The 23,272-nt window shown below is 42.3% G+C and overlaps 1 protein-coding gene across 1 annotated transcript; it reads right to left on the bottom strand.

The window, feature by feature from the left end:
* Positions 1 to 18,299: 18,299 nt before the first annotated feature.
* On the bottom strand, positions 18,300 to 20,509 carry LOC139542944 (E3 ubiquitin-protein ligase TRIM35-like). Its single transcript, XM_071348961.1, has 4 exons — positions 20,284 to 20,509; positions 20,124 to 20,146; positions 19,920 to 20,038; positions 18,300 to 19,272 (listed from the first exon to the last, which is right to left on the bottom strand). The coding sequence occupies exons 1-4, from the start codon at positions 20,365 to 20,367 to the stop codon at positions 19,190 to 19,192; spliced, it is 309 nt and encodes a 102-aa protein (XP_071205062.1). The 5' UTR covers positions 20,368 to 20,509; the 3' UTR covers positions 18,300 to 19,189.
* Between the last annotated feature and the right edge of the window lie 2,763 nt (positions 20,510 to 23,272).

Raw genomic sequence — 23,272 nt, 5'->3', positions numbered from 1 at the left:
GTAGGTCAAGTAGTGTTAAATACATCTTCTACCTTATGATCCAGTACAGTTTCATCTATTGGGCAGCAGTCATGGCTTTTATGCTTTTTTGAAGTTTGACACACAAAACAGATGGGCTGTTTATCCTCCAGACAGAAGAGGTTGAGTTTCTCACTGTGCTGACTGCAGAGCACCTCAGACCCTGCTGAAGCTCTCTGGCTTCTATCCTGTAAGTAGGCCTCACACAGGTTCTTTAAAACCAGGTTACAGGGGGGGAATTCCAGTGATGATTTTTTTCTGCAGACTGGAGATTGTCGAGATGTCTTCTGTTTCCAGTATTCCTCCAGACAGGCTTTACAGAAGCTGTGGCTACACACAACAGGACCACAGGATCCTTGAAGATGTAATAACATACAGGACAGGAGAAATCATCCTCTGGGAGAGGTTTAGAGGCCATTTTGTCAACACCTCCGTCTCTCTGCTATAATATCTTCTGGACTGAAGCCTCTCAGCAGTGAAGACTGTAGAACTTGGTAATTCCTATTTTTTTTATTTTCTTTTGTTCAGCGATTCTTGTTTTGATCCTTGATTATTTCCAAATGTTATAAGTCCTTCGATAAGACAAACATATCCTTGAGGTTGAATGTTACAGCACTGTTTTGTTGTAGACGACCCCAGCATATCATTCACACACTTTTACTGAGAGAGTCTTTCCATTCATCGGGAATTATTGTCTCCACCCTCTGAGGGTGTTACCAAGTAAGGTGTACAGTATGACGGTGCCACGTTGAATGTCACTGAGCTCTTCAGTAAGGCCATTCTACTGCCAATGTTTGTCTATGGAGATTGCATTGCTGTGTGCTCAATTTTATACACCTGACAGCAACTGCTGTGGCTGAAATAATCTAATCCGCTAATTTGAAGGCGTGTCTACATACTTTTGTATATACAGTGTCTTCGGGAAGTATTCAGACCCCTTGACTTTTTCCACATTTTGTTGTGTGGAATTTTGTTGTTTGTTCTAAAATAGATTAAAATATTATTTTTTTTCCTCTCAACAAGCTACACACAACACCCCATAATGACTAAGCAATGACTCAGACCCTTTACTCAGTACTTTGTTGAAGCACCTTTGGAAGTGATTACAGCCTCGAGTCTTCTTGGATATGACGCTACAAGTTTAGCACACCTGTATTTGGGGAGTTTCTCGCATTCTTCTCTGCAGATCTTCTAAATCTGTCAGATTGGATGGGGAGCATTGCTGGACAGCAATTTTCAGGACTCCAGAGATGTTCCATAGTGTTCAAGTCTGCTCTGGCTGGGCCATCTTTGCCTCGATCCTGACTAGTCTCCCAGTCCCTGAAAAACACCCCCACAACATGATGCTGCCACCACGCTTCACTGTGGGGATGGTTCCAGGTTTCCTCCAGATGTGACACTTGGCTTTCAGGCTAAAGAGTTCAATCTTGGTTTCATCAGACCAGAGAATCTTCTTTCAAGGCCTGAGAGTCTTTAGGTGCCTTTTGGCAAACTCCAAGCGGGATGTCATGTGCCTTTTACTGAAGAGTGGCTTCGGTCTGGACGAAGAATCAAATCAAAATCAAATCAAGTTTATTTTATATAGCCCTTCGTACATCAGCTAATATCTCGAAGTGCTGTACAGAAACCCAGCCTAAAACCCCAAACAGCAAGCAATGCAGGTGTAGAAGCACAGCGGCTAAGAAAAACTCCCTAGAAAGGCCAAAACCTAGGAAGAAACCTAGAGAGGAACCAGGCTATGAGGGGTGGCCAGTCCTCTTCTGGCTGTGCCGGGTGGAGATTATAACAGAACTATGCCAAGATGTTCAAAATGTTCATAAGTGACAAGCATGGTCAAATAATAATCAGGAGTAAATGTCAGTTGGCTTTTCATAGCCGATCATTAAGAGTATCTCTACCGCTCCTGCGGTCTCTAGAGAGTTGAAAACAGCAGGTCTGGGACAGGTAGCACGTCCGGTGGACAGGTCAGGGTTCCATAGCCGCAGGCAGAACAGTTGAAACTGGAACAGCAGCCAGGCCAGGTGGACTGGGGACAGCAAGGAGTCATCATGCCCGGTAGTCCTGACGCATGGTCCTAGGGCTCAGGTCCTCCGAGAGAGAGAAAGAAAGAGAGAAGGAGAGAATTAGAGAGCATACTTAAATTCACACAGGATACCGGATAAGATAGGAGAAGTACTCCAGATATAACCAACTGACCCTAGCCCCCCGACACATAAACTACTGCAGCATAAATACTGGAGGCTGAGACAGGAGGGGTCAGGAGACACTGTGGCCCCATCCGATGATACCCCCGGACAGGGCCAAACAGGAAGGATATAACCCCACCCACTTTGCCAAAGCACAGCCCCCACACCACTAGAGGGATATCTTCAACCACCAACTTACCATCCTGAGACAAGGCCGAGTATAGCCCACAAAGATCTCCACCACAGCACAAACCAAGGGGGGGGCGCCAACCCAGACAGGAAGATCACGTCAGTAACTCAACCCACTCAAGTGACGCACCCCTCCTAGGTACGGCATGAAAGAGCACCAGTAAGCCAGTGACTCAGCCCCTGTAATAGGGTTAGAGGCAGAGAATCCCAGTGGAGAGAGGGGAACCGGCCAGGCAGAGACAGCAAGGGCGGTTCGTTGCTCCAGAGCCTTTCTGTTCACCTTCACACTCCTGGGCCAGACTACACTCAATCATATGACCTACTGAAGAGAAGTCTTCAGTGTAGGGAAGCTAGCACTGGAGTAATATGATCAAATTTCTTGGTTCTAGTCAGGATTCTAGCAGCCGTATTTAGCACTAACTGAAGTTTATTTAGTGCTTTATCCGGGTAGCCGGAAAGTAGAGCATTGCAGTAGTCTAATCTAGAAGTAACAAAAGCATGGATAAATTTTTCTGCATCATTTTTGGACAGAATTTCTGATTTTTGTCGTGGCAGAATCAGATTTAGCTAAGTAACATAGATAAGATGTTATTTTCATCATATGCTTGTGAGATACTTTTCATTAGAATCTTCTTAGCTAGGGATTGGTAACTTGGGGCCAGAGAGGGGAGAGGTCAGGCTTGTCTTCATATGTCAATGTATCTGTTAAACCATGTGGTGCAAAGTAGAATATCAGAAGGGGGGGGGAGGACAGAGTGGAACGTTGGTTTCTTATGGGAACGTTGTTTGTAACTATTCATAAACCATGGGATGGAGTTATTAATTGGGGAACCAGTTAGTTCTCATATAATGTCTGTACGCCAGTCACTCCCTACTTTTCTCATAGGGGGAAGGAGTTTGGCCGTGTTTGGAACCATTGTATGTCCCCTCTGAGGTTGCCCTTATCTTGACCTAGTATTTGACCTAAGGGGCTCACTGTCTGATTTTGAGTTTGTCCAGGTTTGGGAGTATCTAGAAATGACAATTGATATATGCCATTGGATGAGGTAAAGTTTTGGTAGACAGTGAAGTATCAAGCATGAGATTTAAACCTGGTCTTGGGAGATCAAACTGAACAATGATTTATAGCTGATGCTGTCTAGCGATAGGATACTCTTCTTTCGGGTAAAGGATTCTTTGTAAGTTGAGAGGGGTGTATCTTGGCTATAAATGAACTAAATAAACTAAGAATTGTTTTTTAAGGACTCAGAGAATTCATTTATAGACACTGAATTGATCTGAGAGTCATAAAGTGCTTTGGTGAAGCTTGTATATATATTAAAGAGGGAATATATAATTTAACTCTGACTTGTGTGTGGTTGGCTCTCTCTCTCTTTGAGTAATACAGGAAATTTCCACTACATTTTTGCAATGTTACGTAGATAGAAAAAAGCTGTCCTTGAAACAGTCTTGATATGTTCGTCAAAAGAGAGATCAGGGTCCAGAGTAACGCCGAGGTCCTTCACAGAATTTATTTGAGACGATTTTAGAACCATCAAGTTCTCATTTACAATTGCGACCTGGCCAAGATAAAGCAAAGCAGTTCGACACATACAACAGAGTTACACATACAGTCAATAATACAGTAGAAAAATAAGTCTATATACAATGTGAGCAAATCTGGTGAGATAAGGGAGGCAAAGGCAAAAAAAGGCCATGGTGGTGAAGTAAATATAATATAGCAAGTAAAACACTGGAATGGTAGATTTGCAGTGGATGAATGTGCAAAGTAGAAATAGAAATAATGGGGTGCAAAGGAGCAAAATAAATAAATACAGTAGGGGGAGAGGTAGTTTGGGCTAAATTATAGATGGGCTATGTACAGGTGCAGTAATCTGTGAGCTGCACTGACAGCTGGTGCTTAAAGCTAGTGAGGGAGATAAGTGTTTCCAGTTTCAGAGACTTTGTAGTTCGTTCCAGTCATTGGCAGCAGAGAACTGGAAGGAGGAAGGAGGAAGGAGCAAATCTTCCAAAGGAAGATTTGGTTTTGGGGGTGACCAGAGAGATATACCTGCTGGAGCGTGTGCTACAGGTGGGTGCTGCTATGGTGACCAGCGAGCTGTGATAAGGGGGGACTTTACCTAGCAGGGTCTTGTAGATGACCTGGAGCCAGTGGGTTTGGCGACGAGTATGAAGCGAGGGCCAGCCAACGAGAGCGTACAGGTTGCAGTGGTGGGTAGTATTTGGGGCTTTGGTGACAAAATGGATGGCACTGTGATAGACTCCATCCAATTTATTGAGTAGGGTATTGGAGGCTATTTTGTAAATGACATCGCCGAAGTCGAGGATCGGTAGGATGGTCAGTTTTACAAGGGTATGTTTGGCAGCATGAGTGAAGGATGCTTTGTTGCGAAATAGGTAGCCAATTCTAGATTTAACTTTTGGAGATGGAGATGTTTGATGCGAGTCTGGAAGGAGAATTTAGTCTAACCAGACACCTAGGTATTTGTAGTTGTCCACATATTCTAAGTCAGAACAGTCCAGAGTAGTGATGTTGGACGGGCGTGCAGGTGCAGGCAGCGATCGGTTGAATAGCATGCATTTAGTTTTACTTGCATTTAAGAGCAGTTGGAGGCCACGGAAGGAGAGTTGTATGGCATTGAAGCTCGTCTGGAGGGTTATTAACACAGTGTCCAAAGAAGGGCCAGAAGTATACAGAATGGTGTTGTCTGCGTAGAGGTGGATCAGAGACTCACCAGCAGCAAGAGCGACATCATTGATGTATACAGAGAAGAGAGTCGGCCCAAGAATTGAACCCTGTGGCACCCCCATAGAGACTGCCAGAGGCCCGGACAACAGGCCCTCCGATTTGACACACTGAACTCTATTAGAGAAGATGTTGGTGAACCAGGCGAGGCAATCATTTGAGAAACAAAGGCTATTGAGTCTGCCGATGAGGATGTGGTGATTGACAGAGTCGAGAGCCTTGGCCAGGTCGATGAATACGGCTGCACAGTATTGTCTCTTATTGATGTAGGTTATGATATCGTTTAGGACGTTGAGCGTGGCTGAGGTGCACCCATGACCAGCTCTGAAACCAGATTGCACAGCTGAGAAGGTGCGGTGGGATTCGAAATGGTCGGTAATCTGTTTGTTGACTTGGCTTTCGAAGACCTTAGAAAGGCAGGGTAGGATAGATATAGGTCTGTAGCAGTTTGGGTCAAGAGTGTCCACCCCTTTGAAGAGGGGGATGACCGCAGCTGCTTATGAAACTTTGGGAATCTCAGACGAAACGAAAGAGGTTTAACAGGCTAGTAATAGGGGTTGCAACAATTTTGGCAGATCATTTTAGAAAGGGTCCAGATTGTCTAGCCCAGCTGATTTGTAGGGGTCCAGATTTTGCAGCTCTTTCAGAACATCAGCTGACTGGATATGGGAGAAGGAGAAATGCGGAAGGCTTTGGTGAGTTGCTGTGGGGGGGTGCAGTGCTGTTGACCGGGGTAGGGGTAGCCAAGTGGAAAGCATGTCCAGCCGTAAAAAAATGCTTCCCCCAGAAAACAACTACCATGAGACACCCACTTTCTCATCAGGAGATCCTCTTGGAGAAAATAGCCATGGGCGACATCTCCCAACTGTTCCACAGGCACAATTTGGTCACGCAACTCTTCTAATGTGGGGTCAGCCCATTGCGCCTTGATTAGATCGGAGCGGGGTACAGATAACGGGATTACAGGGAAAGTAGTGACAGAATTCTTTGCGGCATTCTTGTTAGCTGGCGCAGTGACCAGGTCACCACAGCTAATAGAACGCATGACTGCACACACAGGGAACACCTCTGGGAAACTCTGCGCACTCTCATCAGGAATCCCTACAAATGACAGCTTAGCGGAAACCACTAGAGATGAAAACACGATAGGCCACACACGCTCACCAGCCAAGTTATTCCCAAGGATAACGGCGATACCCTCAATAGGCAAAGAAGGACGCACCCCGACAACAACCTCAACTTTCACCAGTCCACAATCCAACATCAGTTTATGCAATGGAACTGACAGTGTTCAAACCTATTCCCCGAATCAGTCTCAGCAGAGAAGGGTAACAGACTCCAACACAAACTATTCATAGGCACCTGTGTCTCTCAGGATCGTCACTGGCACAAGATCCTTACTCCCTAATATAGACACAAACTCTCCGTAATGAAAGGTAAATAGTCTGGGTCAATATGGACTTTCACATGCCCCTGGTATTGAGACAATGTGTCAGGAATGAACTGATGTGGAACAGGCGCAGCTAACGTCGTAGGCTTAGATTTAACGTAAGCACACGTACTGAATTTACCCTTAGCCCTGAGAACCAGACATTTGTTTTTCCAATGACCCAAACCTTGACAGTAGTGACACTCTTGACCAAAGTCAGCTTTACCACAGGAGTCAGGCTGAACGCTAGTTGAATGAAACTCTGCCCGTCAACCAAAGTATCTCGGTGAGCAAGGCCCAAAACTCTCCGAACGCCCCCACTCACTCCGAATACGAGGTTCTGGAAAGACACTTGAGTCAAAACATACTTGTCCGCCAAAGCCGCAGCAATAGTCTTTACTTTTTGTTCGTTAATGTACTTGGCTATATGATCAGGGATTGTGTACTTAAATTGCTCTAGCATAATCAGATCACACAGCCCTTGGAAAGTCATAACTGCAGAGGCGGAAACACCAGTGATTAAACTGAAGATAACTTACTCATAATAAACATTGATAAAAGATACAAGTATTAAACATGGAACTTTAGATAAACCTCTCCTTATTGCAACCGCTGTGTCAGATTTCAAAAAACCTTTACGGAAAAAGCACACCATGCTATAATCTGAGTACAGCGCTCAGAGTCCAAACAAGCCATGAAGATATCCGCCATGTTGGAGTCAACAGATGTCAGAATAGCATTATAAATATTCATTTACCTTTGATGATCTTCATCAGAATGCACTCCCAGGAATCCCAGTTCCACAATAAATGTTTGATTTGTTCCATAAAGTCCATCACTTATGTCCAAATACCTCCTTTTCGTTTGCGCGTTCAGTACACAATCCAAACTCACGACACTTGGGCAAGTCCATGCGAAAGTTCAGACAGTCATATTACAGTTCGTAGAAACATTTCAAACGAAGTATAGAATCAATCTTTAGGATGTTTTTAACATAAATCTTCAATAATGTTCCAACCGGAGAATTCCTTTGTCTTCAGAAATGCAATGGAACACAAGCTAACTCTCTCACGTGAACGCACCTGGTCAGCTAATGGCACTCTGCCAGAGCCCTGACTCAAAGAGCTCTCATTCCCCCCTCCTTCACAGTAGAAGCATCAAACAAGGTTCTAAAGACTGTTGGCATCTAGTGGAAGCCTTGGGAAGTGCAAAATGACCAATATCCCACTGTATCTTTGATAGGCAAAGAGGTGAAAACCTACAAACCTCAGATTTCCCACTTCCTGGTTGGATTTTTTCTCAGGTTTTTGCCTGCCATACGAGTTCTGTTATACTCAGACTTCATTCAAACAGTTTTATAAACTTCTGAGTGTTTTCTATCCAAATCTACTAATAATATGCATATATTAGCAACTGGGCATGAGTAGCAGGCAGTTTACTCTGGGCACCTTATTCATCCAAGCTACTCAATACTGCCCCCAGCCATAAGAATTTAACATAACTGACACTGTCGGCTACACTAAGAGCTGAATAAGCTTCCTGCGCTTTACCAGTCAACACACACTGCAACATTAAAGTGCATTCAGAATCAGGCCATCTCCTAGCATCAGCAACACGCTTAAACGTCTCAGGGTCCTTCTCATTAAATTCAGGCAACAACCATAAGTTTCCCAACATCAAATGTGTCCGGGGCACGACCAAAAGAGGAACGACCTCTAGATAAATCTGGGTCACCTTCCCAGAGCAAACTCTCCCCTGAGAGCTTTCCTTCCCGAACCAGCTCTAGCCGCTCTTGTTGCAGCTTGATCTTAGCACGCTCCAAATCCTGTTTAAATTCCAATTCCTTTTCATATTTTACACGATCATGCTCTAGCTGTAACAGAAGCAGTTCTTTCTGCTGTTCAAAAAGAAGTTTACTAGGACTAACAGATGGAGCGGCCATTGTAGCGTTACGGGAGACGACGAGTCCTCAGCAGAGGCTTCCACAGTGGTAACTTCAAGAATACCACTCATCAGATTGGCCTTCAATTTTAACCTAATAGAATTTGACGTTTATCATAAATGTCAACCTTGTAGTGTTCAGCAATCTTCAGCTGTTCTTTAGTACATATTTCTAACAGTTCCTCTGATGGAAAGCAAATGAACTCGTCTACATTAGATGACATAGAAGTAAATACAAAAAAATAAATCTTGCTCTTCCCCTCTGCTGAACACACCAGACCGGACCACAAGAGAAGTAACAATCACACTGGGCACCACAGAAGAGAGATGAGATATATATGGAGCTGCCTCAAAACCTACAGTAACTCAACCCTAGTCTTCGTGCAGATTTGCTGTGGGTAATTACGCACTGTAGCCTGCTGGCAAGGAAATAAACCACCAGGCACGCTGGCAGATTCCCCAGAGACAACTGCTCAGTCCACAGACACCACACAAAAATAACAAAATAATCATGCCCAACATATTCCAAAATGAAACACTTCGCTAAGCCTAACATGGGAACAGGCTATAACTCCGGGTAGTAAGTGTCACTAGCCTACCCAAATCTCCCACTGAGGTACACAGCTGACTGTACTCACCTCCTCTGACCGATGTCCCAACAGCAAGTAGATCAAGAGTATCCTGCCTGGGAAAGGGCTAGGAAACAAACCAATGTACTCTCTCCAATGAAGCACACAACCAACTATCCACCGCAGTGGCAAGTTTACCAAACAAACAAAACCAATACTGGGCACCAAACATTACAACTCAAACAAGCTGTAACAAAAAATGTGCACAAATCACCTAGAGTTTAACATTAACTCCACGTTTTCTCCCAAACACAATACCTTCAAGATCCCATTTATCCTGGGACACACCCGAGCCCAAGTGTGTCCCATTTCACTGACGACCCTCCCAACTCCACCCACCGACATCCTATTAAGGAAAACAATAGCAAATTTGGCAGACAGAGTGAGGGTCATCACATAATCCTAGTAAAAATTCCCTGTTTTAGGTCAGTTAGGATCACCACTTTATTTTAAGAATGTGAAATGTCAGAATAATAGTAGAGAGTGATTTATTTCAGCTTTGATTTCTGTTATCACATTCCTAGTGGGTCAGAATTTTACTTACACTCAATTAGTATTTGGTAGCATTGCCTTTAAGTTGTTTAACTTGGGTCAAACGTTTCAGGTAGCCTTCCACAAGCTTCCCACAATAAGTTGGGTGAATTTTGGCCCATTCCTCCTGACAGAGCTGGTGTAACTGAGTCAGGTTTGTAGGTCTTCTTGCTCGCACATTCTTTTTCAGTTCTGCCCACAATTTTTCTATGGGATTGACGTCAGGGCTTTGTGATGGCCACTCCAATACCTTGACTTTGTTGTCCTTAAGCCATTTTGCCACAACTTTGGAAGTATGCTTGGGGTCATTGTCCATTTGGAAGACCCATTTGCAACCAAGCTTTAACTTCCTGACTGATGTTGCGTCAATATGTCAATTAGCCTATCAGAAGCTTCAAAAGCCATGACATAATTTTCTGGAATTTTCCAAGCTGTTTAAAGGCACAGTCAACTTAGTGTATGTAAACTTCTGACCGACTGGAATTGTAAGTCAAATAATCTGTCTGTAAAGAATTGTTGTTAAAATGACTTGTGTTATGCACAAAGTAGATGTCCTAAACGACTTGCCAAAACTATAGTTTACCAAGACATTTGTGGAGTGGTTGAAAAACGAGTTTTAATGACTACAACTTAAGTGTATGTAAACTTCTGACTTCAAATGTATGTATGTCTGTATGGTCAAAAGACTATACCGCTCCCGTGTCTAGCTAGGATTCTAGGTACCCTTCCCCAGATCTGTGCCTCGACACAATTCCTTCGACCTGATGGCTTGGTTTTTGCTCTGACATAAACTGTCAATTGTGGGACCATATATAGACAGCAGTGTGCCTTTCCAAACCATGTCCAATCAATTGAATTTACCACAGGTGTACTCCAATCAAGTTGTAGAAACATCTCAAGGATGATCAATGGAAACAAGATGCACCTGAGCTCAATTCTGAGCTCTTGTGCGTAAAACAACTCAGGCTGGGGAGACCATTTGAGAGATTTGGAAATCACATGTAAAAAGTGTTAAAACCAACAAACTGCCAAGCAATTCACGTTCATTTGCTTTTTACAGACCATGCTACAGTAAGATGAGCTAGCCAGACTTCAGAAAGGACAAACACTGCAGTTAGCTATGCTGCATTTCCTCAAAAAACAACCAAGCCCACACAAACCACAGCCGACAAAAACAAATTGTTTTGTTAAAAAACAGTAAGCTAGTTATGAACCACATATAGTAAATGGTTGAACCCCAAATCACATGTGAACAGAACCTCAGTTGTGCATGCTAGCATCAATTTACCAGATTTGACTGACAGTATCGCTGTTTCAAACATGGCTAGAATAAATACCAGCTCTGGCAAAAGCTCTTTCTCCTTCTGTCTTGTCATTCTTATAATCCAAATTTGTGCTGACTGATCAACAGTTTGAAGTTACTTTTCATTGTGTTAACAGAAAATCTGAAGTCGCCATGCAAAAGTAAATAGTAGTGAGGCAGGGGCTGCACCAGAATAAAACAACATCAAAATCACTGCATGCTTGATGTGCTGTGTTGCAGCCTGGTCTCATAGAGTAGACGGAGCATAGTAAATGTAAATTCGGGACGTTGAAATTGTTATATTTTATTTTTGGTATGGTTACATAAGACAGAAGGTTACTTAAGCAAAAATGAGGGTTATTGGTCATGAAGAAAGGGTGGGAGTATTACACAAATGTTTAGCAACCCAAAGGTTGAGTGTTATAATCTCATGACTAACTTTAGCATTTCAGTTGATTTACAACTTTGCAACTTCTTACTATTTCTTAGCTACTTTGAAACTTCTAAGCATGTTACCCTTCCTTTAACCCTTTAACATAACTCCTAACATTAACCCCTAGCCTCGCTAGCGTTAGCCACCTAGCTAACGTTAACGTTTGCCACCTAGCTAAGGTGATCAACAACAAATTGGAATTTGCAACATATCATACTCGTTGGAAATCTGTTACATATTTTACCAATTGAAATTCATAACATACCATATGAAACCTACCATATCCTACTAAATGGCGTGTACAGAATAATACAGCATGCTATGAGATCGGGTTGATACCAGCTCAGCCAGCCAGCAGGGTGCAGTCAAAAGAAAAGGAAATGCTTGCAAACTTGGTTAACTACTTGATTAAATTAGTCTGTTCTCAACAAATCAACTATTTTAAACTGTTATATTTGCACCAAGCAAGAGAAATAAACATGCAATCACTCTTGAGTGAATGAACAAAATCATTTTGGAACCAACACTTCCAGACACTTAAATGGTCTGTCGAAGTCAAGATTTTCAACAAGATTCATAGTGTAATGGTTAGAGTTCCTGCCTGTGGTTTAGAACATTGTGGGTTTGCTTCCTGGAGGAGATGTTTTGACCATTCTTTCGTTAAACCTCTTAGATGTAAAGTCCCCTATTTAGAGCCACGCTCAAGGTCCTAAACGATATCATAAACGCCATCGATAAGAGACAATACTGTGCAGCTGTATTCATCGACCTGACCAAGGCTTTCGACTGTCAATCACCACATTCTTATCGGCAGACTCAACAGCCTTGGTTTCTCAAATGACTGCCTCGCCTGGTTCACCAACTACTTCTCAGACAGAGTTCAGTTTGTCAAATCTGAGGGCCTGTTGTCTGGTCCTCTGGCAGTCTCTATGGGGGTGCCACAGGGTTCAATCCTCGGGCCGACTCTTTTCTCTGTATACATCAATGTTGTCGCTCTTGCTGCTGGTGATTCGCTGACACAATTCTGTATACTTCTGGCCATTCTTTGGACACTGTGTTAACAAACCTCCAGACGAGCTTCAATGCCATACAACTCTCCTTCCGTGGCCTCCAACTGCTCTTAAATGCAAGCAAAACTAAATGCATACTCTTCAACCGATCGCTGCCCACACCTACCCACCCATCCGGCATCACTACTCTGGACGGTTCTGACTTAGAATATTAATATATCCCAAATTAAATCTAGAATCGGCTTCCTATTTCACAACAAAGCATCCTTCACTCATGCTGCCAAACATACCCTAGTAAAACGGACTATTCTACCGATCCTTGACTTCGGTGATGTCAGTTACAAAATAGCCTCCATCACTCTACTCAGCAAATTGGATGCAGTCTACCCTATCTATATGGGGCTTTGTCACCAAAGCCCCATATACTACCCACCACTGTGACCTGTATGCTCTCGTTGCCTGGCCCTCGCTTCATATCCTTTGCCAAATCCACTGGCTCCAGGTCATCTATAAGTTGTTGCTAGGTAAAGCCCTGTCTTATCTCAGCTCACTGGTCACCATAGCAGCACCCACCCGCAGCACGCACTCCAGCAGGTATATTTCACTGGTCACCCCCAAATTCAATTCCTCCTTCTGCCTTTCCTTCCAGTTCTCTGCTGCCAATGACTGGAACGAACTGCAAAAAACACTGAAGCTTGAGACTCATATCTCCCTCACTAGCTTTAAGCACCAGCTGTCAGAGCAGCTCACAGATCACTGCACCTGTACATAGCCAATCTGTAAATAACCCATCCAACTACCTCATCACCATATTGTTATTTGTTTTATTTATTTTCCTCCTTTGCACCCCAGTATCACTACTTGCACACCCAACTTCTGCACATCTCTCACCCCAGTGTTTAATTTGCCATACTGTAATAATTTCGCCACTATGGCCTATTTATTGCCTCACCCCCCTTATCCTACCTTTTTTGCACACAATGTATATAGACTTTCTCTATTGTATTATTGACTGTATGTTTGTTTATTCCATGTGTAACTCTATGTTGTTGTTCGTGTCGCACTGCTTTGCTTTATCTTGTCCAGGTCACAGTTGTAATTGAGAACTTGTTCTCAACTAGCCTACCTGGTTAAAACCTCTTAGCGCTAGGGGTCAGAATTTTTTTATTTTCTTAAAATAATGTTCCCAAGGTAAACATACATTTTCTCTGGCCCAGATCGTAGAATATGCATATAATTTACAGATTAGGATAGAAAACACTCCAAAGTTTCCAAAACTGTCAAAATATTGTCTGTGAGTATAACAAAACTGGTTCTGCAGGCGAAAACCTGAGAAAATCTAACCCGGAAGTGCAATTCTTTTTTTTTTATCTGTGTTTCCTGGACCGTCTTTCTTCCATTTAAAGGGGTATCAACCAGATTCCTTTTCCAATGGCTTCCTCAGGCTGTGACCAGGCTTTAGACATGGTTTAAGGCTTTTATTTTGAAAAATTAGCAAGATTTTTCAAAAATAGTCAGGTGTTGTTGCAATTTCACCGGATGTTGTCGAGGTGGGTCGCTAGCGGAACGCCTGCACCAGAAAGGTTAAATAAAGGTGAAATTAAAAAATACATAAAATAGAGGACCTGCGTGGTTCTGGTACCGGTTCCGACCGACATTTTCTCTTATAAATTGATCTGTGGACAGTCCTTCTCCAGTCTTCTTGGCATTTGAATACAATTGTGCTGATTAATGGTTCCAAACTAACAACTCTGCCATGTGTTGGAAATGTTCATCTCTGCCATGCACACCTGTGTGAAAATAGCCAAAATAAGGATTAGACACAATAGTGGAATTTGCGGTTCTGCTTCAAAATCAAAGTCCCCTATTGAAAGCTATTACAAATGATACAAATAGTGGAATCATGACATATTGGAGTAGATAATGCTGAACACGGTCTGGATGATGAGCTGTGGTATATTGGCCATATACCACACCCCTTCGGGCCTTATTGATTAATTATAATGTTGTATAATCACCTGTAAAAACATGGAAATTAGAAACAAAAAACAAAATTATAAGTGAGAATAGGCATTGGTCTGAAGCGCCACAATGCCTATTCACATGAGTGCCACAATGCCGAATCCACCCGTGATCTACCAAGGTTTTCCAGCGCACAGCTTTGACTTAATACAGTATCTATGTTGGCATTCTACTTCAAACTACACTATACAGTGCCTTTGGAAATTATTCAGACCCATTTACTTTTTCCACATTTTGTTACATTACAGCTTTATTATAAAATTGATTGAATACGACTTTTTTTTCTCAGCAATCTAAACACAATGCCCCATAGCGACAAAATTAAAACAGGTTTTTAGAAAATGTTGCTAAATTTAGCTAATTTTCATAAGTATTCGGACCCTTTGCTATGAGAATCGAAATTGAGTTCAGGTGCATCCTGTTTCCATTGATCATCCTTGAGATGTTTCTACAACTTGATTGGAGTACACCTGTGGTGAATTCAATTGATTGGACATGGTTTGGAAAGGCACACAGCTGTCTATATATGGTCCCACAGTTGACAGTTTATGTCAGAGCAAAATCCAAGCCATGAGGTTGAAGGAATTGTCTGCAGAGCTCTGAGGCAGGATTGTGTCGAGGCACAGATCTGGGGAAGGGTACCAAGACGTTTCTGCAGCATTGAAGGTCCCTGTTAGAGCCGATTTAAACATATTTGTATAAAAGACAGAACATAGAGCTCCATGTACGTCTGTGTAAATATATGCCCGTTCATTGTACTGTGGTCTCATTGAATGTGTTTTGCTGTTTGGGAACTTTGAATGTGGACTGTATGCATCTGAAATAACAGCGCTTCAGGCTTGGGCAGTGGCTATGGTCAATTGGTAAGGAAGCCACTACAGTCCTGAAGAACAGTGGTCTCAATCATTCTTAAATGGAAGAATTTTGGAACAATCAATAGTCTTCCTAGGGCTGGCCACCTGGCCAGCCTGAGCAATGGAGATGAACAAGAACCCGATGGTCACTCGGACAGAGCTCTGGAGTTCCTCTGTGGAGATGGGAGAACCTTCCAGAAGGATAACCATCTCTGCAGCACTCCACCAATCAGACATTTATGGTAGAGTGGCCAGACGGAAGCCACTCATCAGTAAAAGGCACATGACAGGCCGCTTGGAGTTTGCCAAAAGGCACCTAAAGACTATCAGACCATGAGAAACAAGATGGTCTGGGGGTGTTTCCAAGGGTATGGAAGTCGGCAATAATAACGTCCATCTTTAAATCGGGTGACTCTGCTGACGTGAGTAACTACAGGCACATTAGTATACTACCTGTGGTGTTGAAGGTTGTTGAAAAGTGTGTAGCAGAACAACTGATTGCGCACCTCAACAACAGCCCCTTCACATTACACTCCATGCAGTTTGGCTTCAGAGCAAAACACTCCACAGAAACGGCCAACTGCTTTCTTCTGGAAAATGTGAAGTCCAAGATGGACAAATGGTGCGTTGTTGGGGCTGTGTTTCTGGACCTAAGGAAGGCTTTTGATACTGTTAACCATGAGGTTGTCATCATAAAATTGTTGAAGTTCAACTTTTCCCCCGATGCCTTGAGATGGATGAAATCATACCTTGAAGGCAAAACTCAGTGTGTCAGAGTGAGCAATGAGCTGTCGCCCACTCTTAGCTATGATGTGGGTATGCCCCAAGGGTCAATACTGGGGCCCCTCCTGTTCAGCCTGTACATTAATGATCTGCCTTCTGTCTGTACTGGGTCTGAAGTTCAAATGTATGCAGATGATACAGTGATATATGTGCATTGCAAAGAGCAAACAACAAGCTGCACAATAACTCACTACTGTAATGGTCCAGGTTACAAAGTGGCTCAGTGACTCGTGTTTGCATCTCAATGTGGGAAAAACTGTTTTCATGTTCTTCACAAAGAGGGCAACTGATGCTACTGAGCCAGATGTCTATGTGTCAGGGGAGAAGCTCCAGGTGATATCTGAATTTAAGTACCTTGGCATCGTACTTGATTCCAACCTCTCTTTTAAAAAGCAGGTGAAAAAGGTAATTCAAATAACCAAATTCAACCTAGCTAATTTCCGATTTATACAAAAAAAATTGACTACAGAGGAAGCAAAACTGTACTTCAAATCTATGATACTCCCCCACTTAACATACTGCTTGACTAGTTGGTCCCAAGCTTATAGTACAACATTAAAACCTATTCAGTCTGTCTGCAAACAGGCTCTCAAAGTGCTTGATAGGAAGCCCAATAGCCATCATCACTGTTACATCCTCAGAAGGCATGAGCTCATGAGTTGGGAAAATTGTGTGCAATACACTGACGCATGTCTTGTATTCAAGATCCTAAATGGCCTGGCTCCCCCTCCACTTAGGACTTTTGTTAAACAGAAAACCCTAACATATGGCAGCAGATCCACAAGGTCTGCCATGAGAGGTGACTGTATAGTTCCCTTAAGGAAAAGCACCTTCAGTCAATATGCTTTTTCCGTGAGAGCTTCCCATGATGTCTGGAATACATTGCTTTTTGTGCCATGTTGCTCTGTTTGTATGCTACGTCTTGCTTGTCCTATGTTGCTCTGTCTGCATGCTATGTCTTGCTTGTCCTATGTTGCTCTGCATGTGCTCACTGCTCAATTATTGTCTGTATTGTAATTGTTTTTACTAACCTGCCCAGGGACTGGGGTTGAAAATTAGCCGGCTGGATAAAACCGGCACTTTACTGAAACGTTGATTAATGTGCGCTGTCCCTGTAAAAATAAACTCGAACTCAAGATTCTCTGGTCTGATGAAACCAAGATTGAACTCTTTGGCCTGAATGCCAAGCGTCACATCTGGAGGAAACCTGGCACCATCCCCTCTTTGAAGCATGGTGGGGGCAGCATCATGTTGTGGGGGTGTTTTTCAGCAGCAGGGACTGGGAGACTAGTCAGGATCGAGGAAAAGATGGCCCAGCCAGAGCAGACTTGAACCCTGATCGAACATCTCTGGAGAGTCCTGAAAATAGCTGTGCAGCAACACTCCCCATCCAACCTGACAGAGCCTGAGAGGATCTGCAGAGAAGAATGGGAGAAACTCCCCAAAATCTGGTGTGCCAAGCTTGTAGTGTCATACCCAAGAAGACTTGAGACTGTAATCAATTCCAAAGGTGCTTCAACAAAGTACTAAGTAAAGCGTCTGAATATGTAAATGTCATATTTCAGGTTTTATTTTCAATAAATTAACAAAAAAATAAATAAACCTGTTTTTGCTTAGTCATTATGGGGTACAGTGTGTAGATTGTTGAGAGGATTTTTTTTAGAATAAGCCTGTAACGTAACAAAATGTGGAAAAAGTCAAGGGGTCTGAATACTTTACGAATACACCGTATATACAAAAGTATGTGGACACACCTTCAAATTAGCGGATTGGATTATTTCAGCCACAGCCGTTGCTGTCAGGTGTATAAAATCGATCACACAGCCATGCAATCTCCATAGGAACACATAGCAGTAGAATGGCCTTACTGAAGAGCTCAGTGACATTCAACGTGGCACCGTCAGACCTTACCTGGTAACACCCTCAGAGGGTGGAGACGGCAATAATTTCCGATGATTGGAAAGACTCAGTGAAAATGTGTGTGAATGATGATATGCTGGGGTAATCTACAGTCATTTCTAATTGAACGATGTTATGTCCCTTCATGGGTGAGTGGGGTTTTATCAAAGGCTTTACGATATCACAGTAACTGAAACAATGATTAATTATAGACTTTTCCTAATGTTAACCTGTGGTACCCAGAAAGAGGCAAAAAGGTTATAGGAATTGTGTGTGTGTCTGTACACAGTTTGTCTCCAGCTGATCTTAACCCAGAAGGAAAAATCTCCAGATAATATAACATGTTTATTGATATTGGTTGAAAATGTGTTGCACTCTATAGACATACATTAACGGTGTCATTGTCTACAAGCTAGCTAACAGAGGCACGGTACAAGGCCACAACACTATACACCAAATGCCATTCATTCAGGCAGCCCAAGTTTATTGGGATACATACTGCAGGGGTTAAAACAACCAGACGAAATGTAAATGTGGTAAAAATAAAACCAACAAAGAACAGATTACATTTTCATTCTATAATAGTAACATATTACATATGCATTCTATAATAGTAACAGATTACATATTCATTCTATAATAGTAACAGGTTACATATTCATTCTATAATAGTAACAGGTGAGTCAACAATGATACTCTCCATCACAGTGTGTCCTCCCTCTGTGAGAATCGTAATGAAAGACATCAATGGGTGTTACTGACTCATTTACATCATGTTAGTCCCTGATTCAGACAGAGACAGTATCCACTGATACAGTCACCTTACCTGGTAACACTCTCAGAGGGTGGAGAAAACAGAGATTCCTGATGTATGGAAAGACTCTCTCAGTGAAAGTGTGTGTGAATGTGTGTAGATGTGTGTTATTGACAGGGTCAGAGAATGACAGCTTTCCTCCTTCCCAGTCTAGCTGCACTCTGATCCTCTGGGGGTTCTGTCTCACTGTGAGGGGAGTGAGTGGCTTATTTGGTACATGTGTGTTATAAACCCCACCACCAAACAACACACCCCAGGGTCCATCCCAATATCCACTGTCTCCCTTCCTCTGGACAGACTCTGATCACACCCAGGTACCAGTATATATTCTCCCCAACATCAATGTCCCAGCTGTGTGTTCCTGAGTTAAAGCCCTCAGAACCCAGGACTGTTTCTTCCTCATCAAATCTCTCTGGGTTGTCTGGAAGCTGCTGAGAAGCTAATGAGTTCTGGGTGGGCAGTGTTGGGGTCCAGAGTCACTGGAGCTGGACAGAAAGAACACACGCGTACATTCCTGTATATGATATATAATGCTATGTGTTGTATGTTTTGTGTTCTATATGTGCACATTACTTATTGGGAAATCCTCTTAACTTCACATCTGTAAATGTACCATCTGCTTTTTGATAAATACACAGAAACGGATTTGATGTTGTAAAGAAAATGGATGTTATTTATTTTAAAGACACACTCCAGCTAGTCTTGTACTTGTCCTGTTAAAAAGAAATATCTCATGTATAAATACAGTAATGTTCCCAGACTTAAAAGGGAATAAATACTGTTTTTTAGACACAACTGCAAACTTCAAGGAGTTGACCATTCAATGAGTTGGTCTGGTGGGTGCACTGTGATGTCATCGTCCTCCCCCTCGCTTGAGGAACAATAGAGGAGTATTAGAGGACAAAATAGAAAAGCCCCTCCCCCCACCTCCAACACTTGTTCCATGTCACGAGGATAGCTGGACCACCTATTGAGATGAGCCTTTGTTGAGTAAATCAGGTAATAAATTAGGTGAAAAGGAGACTGGAGTTCCACTTTAAATATAATTCAGTCTCTTTTTCTGTATTAGAGAGTCATAGTGATGTCATGGTCTACAGTATATAATACCTTGTTATACCCCTTAAATACTTACTGTACTGAACTATTCCCTGCATCTTCTCCCAGACTCTGAACTGCAGGTTTCCCAGGTGCTTTACCACGTCTATCAGTGCTCCTGAAACCCTCTCTGGATCTGGCAGTGTATACTGGGCTCTGGAAGAACATTCAGGAGTCAGTGTTGCTGTGGGGTTTGATACAGAACCACAGAGAAGAGAGAGACATAATAAAGTCCCCTTACCTTTTCACTGTATCCTTGTAGTGCTGTAGGGAAACAAAATAACACATTTAAAGATGTATTGATCATAGCAAATCAATCTAAAACATATCAATTGATTACTACAATATTTATTTCATAACTGATAGGGCCGTTGATTTATCAGAGGTAGATTAGTCCTTACCTGCAGGAATGAGATGTCCTCAGCTCCCAGCTCTTCCTCTATGGTTCTGATTGTGTCTGAAAGTGATGATATCTCTCTGCTCATCTCCTCAATCTACTTCTTCATCATCTGACTCTTCTGCTCCTCTTCCTCCTTCAGTGCAGCTATCCTGGCTCTCTCTTCTTGATGTAGAAACTGATGAAACTTCTCAAACCCCGTATTAATCAGCCTCTCTGTGTGCTGGGCCTGACTCCGGACACAGCAGAGAGGAATGTCAAAGATATCATCAATAATTGATAATCTATAATTCCACACGGTTATGGTAAATATTTACAGAATCATTGTATCTCAGCTTCACTCTGTATTCTTACATTGATGTGTACTGCTGTTTGATCACATGTCAGTTTAACTTCTCTAAAGACCTTCAGCTTCTCTTTTAAGGGCTCCAGTGCAGTTTTGAGTTCCTCCTGGAATGAAACAACATTATAAAGAGGTGCTGTGTGTGAAAGGAGTGGAATGGCACACAGATCTTAATTCACATTTCACAATATATGCCGTACAGGCTGTAAGTCAGGTAGTATTAAATACATCTCCTACCTTATCATCCAGTACAGCTTCATCTACTTGGCAGCAGTCATGACTTTTATGCTTTTTTGAAGTTTGACACACAAAACAGATGGGCTGTTTATCCTCCAGACAGAAGAGCTTGAGTTTCTCACTGTGCTGACTGCAGAGCACCTCAGACCCTGCTGAAGCTCTCTGACTTCTATCCTGTAAGTAGGCCTCACACAGGTTCTTTAAAACCAGGTTACAGGGGGGGAATTCCAGTGATGATTTCTTTCTGCAGACTGGACATTGCGGATATTCATTCTGTTTCAATATCAAATCATTTCAAAAAGAAACAAAAATAGCTTCTTATTAATGAGCAATTTCTCATGCAATACTTTTGCGAGGACCGTCTGGGAATGGTCTGAGTGGGTAAGGGAAAAGTAAAACTAACTGTTATTGGAAGTCTATTACTTATTGGTGTTATTGTCACCAAGCAGGCCGAAACTCCATCCCACCAAAACAGACTGACATTTCAGGCGGTCTTTTCAAGCAGCTCTTACACTAAAAGGGCATTACCATAATTTTCACAGTGTTTCATAGTGGTAAATCCAACTGCATAGTTTGAAATTTACACTACTGGTCAAAAGTTTTAGAACACCTACTCCTAAGGGTTTTTCTTTATTTTTACTATTTTCTACATTGTAGAATAATAGTGAAGATGTCAAAACTATGAAATAACACATTGGAATCATGTAGTAACCAAAAACGTGTAAACAAATCAAACAATATTTTATATTTGAGATTCTTCAAATAGTCACCCTTTGCCTTGATGACAGCTTTGTACACTCTTTGCATTCTCTCAACCATCTTCATGAGGTAGTCACCTGAAATGCATATAAATTAACAGGTGTGCCTTGTTAAAAGTTAATTTGTGGAATTTCTTTCCTTCTTAATCCGTTTGAGCCAATCGGTTGTATTGTGACAAGGTAGGGTGGGTATACAGAAGATAGCCCTGTTTGGTAAAAGACCAAGTCCATATTATGGCAAGAACAGTTCAAAGAAGCAAAGAGAAACGACAGTCCACCATTACTCTAAAACATGAAGATCAGTCAATTAGGAAAATCAAGAACTTGTAAAGTTTCTTCAAGAGCAGTCACGAAAACCATCAAGCGCTATGATGAAACTGGCTCTCATGAGGACCACCACAGGAAAGAAAGACCCAGAGTTACCTCTGCTGCAGAGGATAAGTTCATTAGACTTAGCAGCCTCAGAAATTGCAGCCCAAATAAATGCTTCACAGAGTTCAAGTAACAGACACATCTCAACATCAACTGTTCAGAGGAGACTGTGATCAGGCCTTCATGGTCAAATTGCTGCAAAAGAAACAGTTAAGGACACCAATAAGAAGAAGAGACTTACTTGGGCCAAGAAACAGGAGCAATGGACATTAGACCAGTGGAAATGTGTCCTTTGATCTGGAGTCCAAATGTGCGATTTTTGGTTCCAACTGCCCTGTCTTTGTGAGATGCAGTGTGGGTGAACGAATGATCTCTGCATGTGTATTTCCCACCGTAAAGCATGGAGGAGGAGGTGTTATTGTGTAGGGGTGCTTTGCTGGTGACACTTTCTTTGATTTATTTAGAATTCAAGGTACACTTAACCAGCATGGCTACCACAGCATTCTGCAGTGATACACCATCCCATCTGGTTTGGGCTTAGTGGGACTATCATTTGTTTTTCAACAGGACAATGACCCAAAACACACCAGGCTGTATAAGGGCTATTATAGTGATGGAGTGCTGCATAAGATGACCTGGCCTCCACAATCACCCGACAACCAAATTGAGATGGTTTGGGATGAGTCGGACCGCAGATTGAAGGAAAAGCAGCCAACAAGTGCCCAGCATATGTGGGAACTCCTTCATGACTGTTGAAAAACATTCCAGGTGAAGCTGTTTGAGAGAATGCCAAGATTGTGTAAAGCTGTCATCAAGGCAAAGGGTGGCTATTTGAAGAATCTCAAATTTAAAATATATTTTGATTTGTTTAACTCTTTTTTGGTTACTACATGATTCCATATATGTTATTTTGATGTATTTGATGTATTCACTATTATTCTACAATGTAGAAAGCAGTAAAAATTAAAGAAAACCCTTGAATGAGTAGGTGTTCTAAAACTTTTGACCGGTAGTGTCTATAAAACACAGGAAATCATATCTTTGACTGCAGTGGGCCTTTAATGCTGCAAAACGCTAAGTGAATGAAATGTTTTATTTAAATTCTATCTATGGCTCTGGTCAATTCAGATCCATGGACAGCAACTGTATGGAAGTACAAAGCAGTCAACTTCAGCAGCTGAAACTCCTACATTGGACTGGAGTTTACATTCAGTCTGCCAAGAGCAAGATGGTGACTCCGCCCCAACAGACTGATAATATTGATAATAGTTTTTTACTAATTC

Source organism: Salvelinus alpinus, chromosome 17 (genome assembly GCF_045679555.1).
Source record: "Salvelinus alpinus chromosome 17, SLU_Salpinus.1, whole genome shotgun sequence".
In the NCBI taxonomy this organism is placed as follows: domain Eukaryota; kingdom Metazoa; phylum Chordata; class Actinopteri; order Salmoniformes; family Salmonidae; genus Salvelinus; species Salvelinus alpinus.
The sequence above is the reverse complement of the archived record's forward strand: the minus strand, read 5'-3'. Positions and strand labels throughout refer to the sequence as shown.

Bases quoted from the DNA above. Each gene is read 5' to 3' on its own strand.
- LOC139542944 (XM_071348961.1), bottom strand. From the start codon at position 20,367: ATGAGCAGAGAGATATCATCACTTTCAGACACAATCAGAACCATAGAG. The intron at 20,039-20,123 runs GTAAGGGGACTT...ATGTTCTTCCAG, and splicing joins TACAAGGATACAGTGAAAAG to AGCCCAGTATACACTGCCAG. The intron at 19,273-19,919 runs GTAAGTATTTAA...CTTTCTGTCCAG, and splicing joins GCAGGGAATAGTTCAGTACA to CTCCAGTGACTCTGGACCCC.